The sequence below is a fragment of the Phycodurus eques genome, chromosome 2 (genome assembly GCF_024500275.1).
Source record: "Phycodurus eques isolate BA_2022a chromosome 2, UOR_Pequ_1.1, whole genome shotgun sequence".
Classification (NCBI taxonomy): domain Eukaryota; kingdom Metazoa; phylum Chordata; class Actinopteri; order Syngnathiformes; family Syngnathidae; genus Phycodurus; species Phycodurus eques.
In genome coordinates, this window is record NC_084526.1 from 33,360,097 (window position 1) to 33,372,266 (window position 12,170).

Below are 12,170 nucleotides of genomic sequence, written 5' to 3' on the forward strand. Positions count from 1 at the left end.
TGTGAACATAAACCATTATGCACTTCCCTTCTTACAGGGAGTTAGTCTTGGCTGTTTGCCATTTTAAATGTCACAGACTCCTCCACAGGGTAATGACTGATCAACCTCAGCTGGCATCCAACATAACCTTACATAATTTCCATCCATCTATCAATTTTCCATACCGCTTATCCTCACTTACTATAGTCAATGTTTAAATGTACCTGGAGGAAGAGGAAACAAACATTTCAATGATTCTGAAATTCAGGCTACATTTTGTTCCAATTCCAAACAAAAATGTTGATATTTTATAATCATGATAATGCTCGTTGAAAATGACAATCCAACATATATAATATATATATATATATCATGCTCTCCATCTTGTATAACAAGACAGAGATAACAAGGTTCACAAAAGAGAGAATATCCTCAAAAATTGTAGGTATGATCAAAAGAATATTTATATTCACAACCTGTACATGAAATCCCAGTTCATCTCATACTGACATAGCAAGAGACTACAGACAAGCTGAATCTCAGATGCTTCTCAGCTTCTATGTGTAAGATGAGTCGTGATGCCTTGACCTATGAGAGCCATGAGCATTGGGAATTGAGAGAAAAGAGGGGGCCAGCTGGTGACACATGAATATGACAAGATGGAGAGGTTGGATAAGCCCGACCAATTCAAACACTAGATAATGGTATCATCATTGCGACCAATGCATACTATGTCAAATAGGGGCATTCGAACGCCTGAATAATTCAAAATTGTAATTCAAATTACGCACGGCAAGCCATTAAGTGTTGAGGGTTCAATTACTATTAATTTGATTTGATTACTATTTCACATAAAAGCAAAAAAAAAAATGGTAAGGTGCACCTCTCAATATTACCCAGCAGTTCAACAGGACCACAAATTAGAGCCATGAAAATAATAACTTAAGTCAACCAGCAAGTATCTCAGTGAAATACAAACTAAACTTTTAACTTAGGACAATTGCTTTACACAGTTCGGAATGTGTATTTAATTGGCAAGTGGGTATAAAGTGCAAAGGTCCCTTGGTTGAATATCATCCTTTTCAATCATTCAACTCGTGGATAATGGTAACTTCATTCACGGTCAAAATTATATATGGCAATTTCACTTTTGATGGTAGAAATCAGAAGCACTGCAAATACTCACTAATGTTTTGCTTACAACTTACTGTCTCAACTGCTGTGGTAAACAGCACTTCTGCTAGCACTTTGCAATTAGATTTCAGAAGACAGCCAAGAAATCATAATTGATTGCTTACCATTGTAGAAGCATCTTAGACATACAGCGCATCATGACAGAAATTGAGTTGCAGTGAAACACTGCATATTCCCGGTCAAAATTCGCAACTTTGTATATTCGTAGATTATTTTAGAACATACTTCCTTATTCCCTGAAAATCATCAACACTACGACCAAAGGCACGTACAAGACGGTGCCTACCCAAGTGGTCGCCTCGGTAACGCGCTCTCTCGTACTGTCTTATGTTTTTGTCTTTCTCGCTTGTCTTTGGAGACATTACGCAACTTACCTATACAAGGGAAGACTTGCAAAACATTAAGGCTTCTACTCCGGACTTTCTTTCACAAACTTTCATAAATCCACACAGTTTTTTCCTCAGTTACTTACCGGCTGAGCGGCTGCGGTTTATGAAGCATGGAGGAAGCGAAGATGACGCCAGAGAGGGAAGCGTCCCGGAGTTAGGCTTAAGTTAAGCTCCGACAGTGAAGATTCCGAATGCCGCTCCTGTCGATTCACCTCGCAAATCTACGCTCTGTACCCAACAAAATGGATGAAGCTCATCTTCTCACATAGACCAGACTTCGGACATTCCGCCATTCAGTGCTTCACAGAGAAATGGCTTTGGGAACGCGTCCCCGATGGCGCCGTAATGCTTCCCGGCTTCCAACTTCACCGAGCAGATCGCGACACGACGTTATCAGGGAAAACAAAAGGTGGCAGAATATGCTTCTATATCATTGAAAAATGGGGTACCGACGTCACGGAGCTCAACACACACTGCAGCCCGGACTTGGATTCACTGTTTTGCGAACTGTAAATCATTCTACTTTCCGCGCGACTTTGTTTCATTCATTCTCACTGGCGTTTACATTCCCCCAAGGCTAACATGAACACCGGCACTGCAAAACAAAGTTGGGAAAAAAAGCACACAGATTGACCCCTAATTGTTCTTGGGGACTTAAACAAGGCAAAACTCAACCACAAACTCCCTAAATGCCAGCAGCACATCGACTATCCCACCAGGGAAAACAACATTCTAGACCACTGCTATACCACGCTGAAGGACTCGTGCCTTGCTATTATCCGTGCAGCTTTGGGCTCGTCTGATCACTATTTAATTCACTTATTACCAACATACAGGCACAAACTTAAATGTGCAAAGCCTGTGGTGAAAACAGTGAAGAAGTGGACAAATGAAGCAAAGATGGAACTTCAAGACTGTTTAGACTGCACAGATTGGAGCGTTTCTGAAACTTCAAATAGCAGCCTGGATGAATAAAGGGACAGTGTCACATCGTATATCAATTTTTGTGTGTACCAACAAAGCAAAGTAAATTTATGTATGTAGCATATTTCATACACAAGGTAACTCAATGTGCTTTACATGATTAAAAGCATTTAAAAACAAAGAAAAAAAACAGCTTATAAACATTAAAAAAACAATTAAAACAACGTACAGTGCAAGTAATATTTAAAAGTGGAAATGCTCTAAAAAGCATGGGAAAAAAGAAGAGTTTTTAACCTGGACTTAATATGAACACTTGGGGTTGATGTCACTTCTTTTGGCAACTTATTCCATTTGTGTGCAGCATAATAGCTAAATGCTGCTTCACCATGTTTGCTTTGGACTTTGTGTGGAGCACAAAGTCCAATTTGTTTTTTTTTTCAATATTTTGACCTGACTCTGTCAATCTCAGAGCCTTACTGGGTTTATATCCCATTAGCATTTCATTCCGTATTCAGGACCTAAACCATTTTGTGATTTATAGACCACTAGCAGAACTTTAAATCTATTCTTAAACTGACTGGAAGCCAGTGTAAAGACTTTAGAATTGGAGTAATGTGCTCTGACCTCTTTGTTCTGGCCAGAACCCGAGCTGCAGCATTCTGAATGAGCTGCAGCTGTTTAATGCTCTTTTTAGGGAGTCCAGTCAGAAGATCATTACAATAGTTAAGTCTACTTGAGATAAAAGCATGGATGAGCTTCTCCTGGTCCGCTTGACACATGCAAGTATTCACTCTGGATATATTCTTCAAATGGTATAAGGCAGTTTTAGTAATTGATTTCATATGACTGTTGAAAGTCAGATCCGAATCTATCAGAATACCAAGGTTTCGAAGAGAGTGACTCCAGGTATTTACTAACAGCAATCCTCTTTTCTTTATTGCCAAAAACAATTATCTCAGTTTTGTTGTGGTATGATTGAAGAAAAATGTGGCTTATCCAGGTATGTTTTGTTTTTTTTACGTTCTATTTTTTAGCAGAAGCTTAATGGCAGCTACTTTAAGAGCTTTAGGAAACTAAACTGAAACTCGACTGAAGTGAGCAATTGATTATTTGCTGCAAATCAGCTAACACAGACTTCGCAATAGCTCTGAAAAAGTCAAATGGTATTGAGTTAAGACAGCTTGTTGATGGTTTCAGCTGCTGAACTGTTTTCGCTAGTCTTTTGGTCAACTGTATCAAATTCTGACATGGTATATAATAGAGAGTGAGCTTGTCAACCACAACAAACAGAGTGCGATTATTGTTGAAGTTCTTACTGATGACTTCAGAAATGTGTTGCTGGCTCGCCCTGACTAACTCTTGGTTAAAATTACAAAAACTTTGTCTGTAGAAGTCAGTCAATTTGGAGTTTAGTTTTTCTCCACTTACGTTCTGCTTTCCTACACTTTGATTTAGAGGTATTTACTAACATTGTGCTCCTCCACGGTGTTCTAGGTCACCTCAAGGTTGTCTTGGTTTTAATAGGAACGACAGCATTCATGACATTTGAGATTTTACAGGTAAAATTATCCAAAAGTTCATCAACAGTCTCAGCATTCACAGTTTGTGGCACAACAGTGGTTTCCATAAACCTAGTGGCGGTACTCTCATTTATGTACCTTTTCTAAATAGACATAGAGGTTGTCTGAACGTTTGGAAGAATCTATAATTCAAAGAATACACAAAAATGGTCAGAAATAGCCATATCCTTAATGTCAATTGATAGAATTTCAACATCCCTAGCGATGACCAGGTCAAAGATGTGACTTTGAGTGTGGGTTGGACTCTTAATATGTTGAGAGAGGTCTAGTATAGCAGAGTTCTTTAGATTATTTTTAGTATGCTAGCTAATCTTATTGATGAGCCTCATGTGATGGTGGTATGTTTGTTGATTAATTTAACTTCAGAATACAGCCATTTATGTAACATGAGTTCATGACTGTGTACATGCTTGAAGCAAGGTGGTGTTGCTATATGATCCTTTCGGTTTTAAGTGCTTTGCTGCCATCTTGTGGCATCTACAATAAATTACAAATGCTTTTGGGGGGGTCAATTATTCACAGATTTTCGCTATTCACGGCAGTTCTCGGTACCTATCCCCTGCGAATAGCGGGGGTTCACTTTACAATTCAAGGAGTCAAATTCTGTTACTCAGTACAATCTACTAACAACGTTCCTAAAACATACCATACCATATTGGGGAAATTATTGGACTCTAGGCTAACTGCTTGTGCCTTATCCAGGTCCAGAAATTGTACTGCTACTTTCCTAAACTCCAGACTTAGTGTCAAGACTATAAAAGCAGGGCCATTGAGGATGCCACCCCAGTGACAAGCTATTGTACCACAGAAGATTCAGTGATGCACTTCTCTGACAGCATCCATTCCGTTTGTCCCACTGTCTCCAGACATACTCAAAGGAAGCTGTAGCGGACAATTGCAAATTGAGGTGACACAGTGACTCCCCCCCTTGATAAAGTGCATTCTTCCAAGCGGCCCTGCTGTGAGACTGCCCTCAAGGAGACTCCTCATGGACCCTAAACTAATTAACATCTACCTTCAAAGTCTGAACTCCCACGCATCAAAGGCCAGATGTTTTCACTGGACCACCTGTCTGGGAATAGGAACAATTGCTGGGACAAGACGACACCCGCAGGTGTCGAGAGGAACTGCTAAGTCGACCCATGGACTCTCATTTGATGTTTAACCAAGGATAAATGTCTGTTTTGATATTTCACAAACTCTGCAGACATTTTCAAAATGTATGCCTTGTTGCACTTGTAAAGTTGACACACTGACACAGACAAGTGCGAGGTTTTGACAATTGTTTGTCTTTTGATTTGACTCCAAGCAGCATGAAATGTGATTTGAACCATAAGCAGTTGGTTTGCCAAAACTAAAGTATAAACAGTCAGTCGGATATGCTTGACCTCTGAGTAAAGAGAGTACCAAGTTGAGGTTATTTTATATTAATATATGATTTTAAACCAGTTTTATCAAATTTGTAGTCTGTATTCAAGCTGATGGGTGTGGTCTTCTCCAGGTCGTCAATCCCTCTTGCCCACGCCCCGCCCGCCTCTGGGGTATTTAACTCTTAACTCTCGCCTTCTGGTTCTCTCGTGTTTTTCCTCTCCTCTGACTTCTTAAGTCATGTCTTCCTGGCATATGCCAACCACGGGCTGGCTTCGGCCACCCTTCCCCCTGCCCTTTCTTTGTTCGGGCACACGGCTCCATAACCACAAAGGCCGGCATGAGAACAGACTCGGCTTCCCAGCCTATCCGTGGGCCACCGCTAGGCGATCAGGGCAGCTCCTACTAAGGTACCAGGTACGCTTCTCGCCACAAAAAAGTCAGGAAGAGAAACGGTCATACTCTCCGAAGGAGGCGTGGCGAACAACCATTTTTTGTCTTCCGCCTCTTTTGTTTTTCTGTATTTTTCGATATTTTCCCCTTCTTCAACCAAATCTGCCTCTGTGCTCCCTGAGACATGCCCCGAGAGAGACCACCCAACAGCTTGAGCCGACGGTCGTGAGTAGACACGACAAACTTTTGCCAGACTGTACAATATTAGTGCCTAATAATTTCGGGGAAATTACTAGCTTCAGACAAAATCTCAACTTTGTCCTCTCTCTCTCTCCCGTCCACATTGGACACAGCAAACGCTCACGTTTCCAACTTTAGTCCAACACACGATGTTCTATTTCCCTTTTTGTACGCCTAATTTCCTCCTTTTTATCATTATTAGTGTGGTTTTATTTCTTTAGTTAGACCCCTTTGTGTGTTTCACTCTAGATCCCTTGTAGATGTCATTGAATATGCTATACAATTCCACTCTTTGTTGTATTTTGTGTGTTCTGAGTTTAAGTAAACCTCTGTCATCTAGAACTCGAAATTTCATAAAGTGTAACAACCTTCAGATTACGAGACGGATAAAAAGGTTTCTCGTCACTTTCCCTAAATCTTATCCCCATTTAAAGTGATGTGGTTTCCCTTTACTAGATAAGAAATTTTTGTTTTTAACAAACTTAAAATTACGCTAAACCGGAAGTAACGCAGGCATCGCTTCCGGCTTATTCTTTTCTCCTAAATTAATTACATGTTTTATTTAACCCATACACACTACAAAGCTAATAGGTGTTTTATAAAACTTTCACATAACCATCTTGGGAAAAAGCAACCCAAAACATTTTGGAAAAAGGCAGGCAATTTGGAAGGGATTGGGGGGTCTGAATAAAATAATTGGATCATCAAATGCAAGCCAACCAAGAAAAGACTTAAATCCTGTTCATTAATCGTTTTGAATAATGTTGTCTCGTTCAAATAAAACAGCTGCTATTACGATATAGCCATGCTATTCGCCATTATTGTTTCAGTTTGTTTCTAAACTCCACTACGTCCTTAAAACAGCAACAAATAATATGAGTCTGATGTAATAGGAGTATGACGTCAGGTGAGATGGATTAGTCAGATTAAAAAAACCTGTTTTCTCACTCGTCAAATGCAGGTGCAGTGAAGTGATAGTTTGAAGAGTATTGTTCAGGAAACAGAGTCATGCATCAAGAGACTGCCTCATTTAAAAGTGAGTTATCTGCTTGTGGCATAAGTACTCATTTTTATGTTTTGACAAAGACAACTTTTGGGAAATACTAATACTACATCCTTGCATCCTTCTTATAAAATGGTGACTGGAGCTTTCATGGTGGGCATCTTTATTACCACCAATTTCATCTATACATTTTGAAAATAGCCACAAATTGAACTGTAACAAAAATGTAGCTGCAGAATTGTTTTGATGACCTCTAAATTAAACCAAACCACAAACCAAATTAATCTCGAAAGGTCTAAAGGAAGCACAGCTGCATAAACAATCCTTAAATCTTTAGAGGATTTTGAAATATTAACAAAAGCGCTTACAGGTACATCATTTTGCAGCAGATGTCTCTTGGAGAGAATGAGCGCATGGTAATGCATTGTGTGTACGCCTTCGTTTCACTTGTAGTATAGTTACCAGCATTCATCTTTTACATATTCATTTATGTGTGTATGCAAGTGATCATGCAAAATGCAGTACAGAACCATTACCCTAAAGTGTCTGAGACTATTTGTAAGCACTTATCTTCTCATGTCATGAAAAGAAATGGGACTTACAGATCTTGTGCTTCCCTTTCATTGGGAATTTCACCAGCAGCTCCTGGGGGTAACTGCAGATGAAGACAAATGGGGAAGCAGACTCCTCGCATGTATTAGGGAACTGTGGGTAGAAATGGAGAGAAATAGCATTAAAATGTTGATTGTCAATGTACATATTATTTACAGAATGTTAAAGCTTGTGATGCCCAGTATCGGTGTAATAAATCATTCAGCGTTCATGCTCATCATGACAGCTGATACCAGGCTCTTATGGACAGTAACATGTAGCTATACATGGGAATGAGACATTTATTAAAACAAACACCAACCACAAGCCATGAGGCTTTTTTCAGATTCAGCAATAAATACATTATTACCGGTAATTTTTCACAAATATTGCGTGCAAAACAAATTTGTAATAATGTGAAGCTTTTTTGCTGAGACCAGAGACAAAGGGAAACCTATTTCTCTACGTGTTATTGATTGGTCTCTCAGGTGAGAGTAGGGAATTGACTGACACAGTGACAAAGGAGTCATCTTTTCCATCACTGGCAGCCAATGTCTCTTAGTTCATCCAATTTCCCCCGGCGCTATCAGATAGTGCCCATGATTGCATCTCGGCAGCCAGGAAGCGGCTCTCTTCCTGACAGCATGCTTCCACTCCCCCACACCTCCCCTTTCACTTAATCACAGCTTCTCTGTCTCCCTCAAAGGAGCACTGAAGGTTGTGACAAATTTGGGGCTTTTAGGGGAGATCATCAGAGTCAGTAACCCAACCATATGGTCTCTGACAAACTGGGAAGAGGTGATGGAGATATTCATTTCAGATTACAGTCCGTGACCGTCGATCAGAGTGCAATACACAACTGATAAAATATGTAAACACTTAAGAGTAGTCAAAGATAAATGGTGACTCAAGTCAAGTCCTTTGTCTCCTTCATCCTATAGCACATTCCAATTAAATTCGGGTCCTGTGGTCAAGTACACTCTCTTCAGTTTAAAACATTTCTTACAGTCCTTGAGTAAATTGATCTGTGATTTAAAAGAGGTTCTAAAAGGTGAAGGTTGTGAGACTATCATGAAATAGGTTGGTTGTACTTGTTTGTGGGCCAAAAAAAGGAACAATAAAATGAACCTACTAAAAATATTGCGGGTTTTTTCCTCTCTCTCTTTATAAAGGCCACTGGGAGTTGTTTTTAGAGCTACTGACCTCTATTTAACTCATTAAAAACACAGTGAGCCACCAAATATTGTAACCCTCAACCCCTTTAAAAATGTGGTTTAATCCCGAGTAAAGACAGTTCTTATGTTAGGCACTTTATTTTCCTTAATTTTTAAAATCCTAGTGAAAAAAAATACCTCAAAGTACAATAGATAATTTTACACTTTAAACTATGGGAGTCCCATGATGCACATTTCTGGAAGCAATGAGTCCTAACCCTGATACAATGAGTCTCTACAATTATCATCACGGAATACGAATACAGTAATCCTACGCTATATCCCGGTTCTTGCTCGCTGTCCCGCTATATTGCAGATTTTTATCACTTGTTAAAATTTGTTTTTTATACTGCTTGTACAATATTTTTGTGCTATCCATTGCTCTCTCAATATATTGTGTTCAGTTTTTTAATGTAATTTTTTTAGGAGAATATAGCTTTCCAAAAACTATCACAACAAACAATAGTATCTATGTTTTCTATGCCACTAATATAGTGATATTAGAGCATAATAATTCAAGTACTTCCATTTTAGGAAACAATTAATTCAAAGAATATATTGAACATTGGCATTGTAGAACAATAAACAAAATATCTTAGATGAATAAAAATAAATAAAACAGACTCTGTTCACAAAAATTGCACTTGAACAAACATTTGGCACAGATTGCACTCAATGCCTTTACAGGCAATTTACTGCCAATCAAGTTTCCAGTCGCAAAGTGCAAAGTATAGCAACATTAATAACAGCACAAAAAGTAGGACAAAAGCAACCTGTTTTGATTCAAGATTTGTACTACTTTTCAAAAGTCTGCAGCCTTTCTTTAAACGCTGCTTTGTCAACATATTCAGTGGCTATATCTCTTACAATAGTAATGCTACACTGTATATAATGTGAGCATAGGTGCGCCATATACGCTGTCGTGTTTATATTTGCATTGTTGGGCAAAGGGTTCCATAACTGCAAGCTGACGGTAAACGGGAAATGTCCCACGGTGTTTTTTTTTCCCAGTTGAAGAAATTGGGTGGGGTGGTTGTATTTAAAATGTATTTTGTCACTTTGAAGTTTTAAGTTGCGTTGTCTTTGATGAATCCAAAATGTTCCCATATCGTCACAGTGGCATTAGGCTTTGGAACTAATTCAGTTTATGCCACTCAACTTTCTATAACTGTGCAGCTACCGGCTCACCGTCAGAATACGGGTACGCTAGTGCCCGGATTTGAAAAGCACGCGCGCACACACACACACACACACACACACACACACACACACACACACACACACACACACAAATTTACACGCGGGCGGACACACACACAGAGAGGCATGCACACAGTCAATCAGAGGGAGGGTCCTGCCTCATTCTTTACCATCTCTGATTGGTTTACGACCAGATGGCTTTCATCTGTCACATTTCTTTTCTTCCTCAAATGGCTGGGCGTATATGTGGACCCTCTTTTTTTTTTTTTTTTTTTTTATATAAACCGCACAGAAATTAGGGCAAATATGCGACCAAATTAGTCACACTCTGGTACCGTCTTGTCAAAAATAAGAACTTGTTGTGTATCTATAACACCATGATGCAGTTGTACATATATATGGGTTTGCTGTCACAATGGCCCTCCAAGGGAAACCATCAATACAATGTGGCTTGCAACAAGAATGAGTTTGAAAACCCAGCTCTCGGACCACCATGGGTGGTCAACTGGTCCTCCGCTAGGTTTCAAAGAAACTATGTAACTTACATAATTCAGACAAATTTTTATGAAATTAAGTTAATTTTATTTTCAAGTTATTAGTATATAATAAGGTATTGTTAATGCAGCCCTATGGGGGGCACAAGTCAGTGCAAACTGTAGGCTGGTCCCAAGCCCAGATAAATGCAGAGGGTTGCGTCAGGAAGGGCATCCGGCTTAAAACTTTGCGAAACAAATATGAGCGTTCATCCAAAGAATTCCATACCGGATCGGTCGTGGCCCAGGTTAACAACATCCGCCACCGGCGCAGTCAACCTGCAGGGCGCCGTTAGAAATTCAGCTACTGTGGGTCGAAGTCAAAGAAGAAGAGGTGGAAAGCGGGTTTTTCGGCTGAAAGAGAAGAGGAAAGCACAGAGCCTAGAACTGAATGTGAGGACTTTGAATGTTGGGACTATGACAGTAAAATCTCGGGAGTTGAAATAAATGATTAGGAGAAAGATTGATATATTGTGTGTCCAGGAGACCAGGTGGAAAGGGGTTATTTTAAAAGAATAGTTGGCTAAGAATGTCTTAGAGGTGAAAAGAGTATCAGATCGAGTGATGAGGCTGAAACTTGAAATTGAGGGTTTTATGTGTAATGTGATTAGTGGCTATGCCCCACGGGTAGGATGTGACCGAGAGGTGAAAGAGAAATTCTGGAAGGAGCTAGACGAAGTATTTCTGAGCATCCCAGACAGAGAGAGAGTCGTAATTGGTGCAGATTGTAATGGACATGTTGGTGAAGGTAATTGGGGTGATGAAGAAGTGATGGGTAAGTACGGCATCCAGGAAAGGAACTTGGAGGGACAGATGGTGGTAGTCTTCGCAACAAGGATGCAAATGGCTGTAGTGAACAGTTTTTACCGGAAGAGGCACGAACATAGGGTGACATACAAGAGCAGAGGTAGAAGCACGCAGGTGGATTACATTTTGTGCAAACGATATAATCTGAAGGCGGTTACCAACTGTAAGGTAGTGGTAGGGTAGAGTGTGGCTAGACAGCATAGGATGGTGGTGTGTAAGATGACTCTGGTGGTGGGGAGGAAGATGAGGAAGACAAAGGCAGAGAACAGAACCATGTGGTGGAAGCTGAGACAGGACGAGTGTTGTGCAGCTTTTCGGGAAGAGGTGAGACAGGCTCTCAGTGGACGGGAGGAGCTTCCAGAAGACTGGACCACTGTAGCCAAGGTGATCAGAGAGGCAGGCAAGAGAGTACTTCGTGTATCTTCTTGCAGGAAAGGAGAGAAGGAGACTTGGTGGTGGAACCTCACAGTACAGGAAATCATACAAGGAAAAAGGTTAGCTAAGACACTGAGAGGCCCGAGGAGAGGCGAAAGGAATACATTGAGATGCGACACAGGGCGATGGTAGAGGTGGCAAAGGCCAAACAAGGGGCATATGATGACATGTATGGCAGGTTGGACACTAAAGAAGGAGAAAAGGATCTATACAGGATGGCCAGACAGAGATGGGAAGGATGTGCAACAGGTTAGGGTGATTAAGGATAGAGATGGAAATATGTTGACTGGTGCCAGCAGTGTGCTAGCTAAATGGAAAGA

General features: G+C 40.2%; 1 protein-coding gene across 1 annotated transcript in view; it reads right to left on the minus strand.

Annotated features, from left to right (window-relative positions):
• The window catches only part of trip4 (thyroid hormone receptor interactor 4), a 134,237-nt gene that overhangs the window by 84,979 nt on the left and 37,088 nt on the right, over positions 1-12,170 (minus strand). Inside the window, exon 12 of the mRNA XM_061702860.1 lies at positions 7,673-7,775. Coding sequence (XP_061558844.1) covers positions 7,673-7,775 — 103 coding nt within the window. The remainder of the gene's footprint in view (positions 1-7,672; positions 7,776-12,170) is intronic.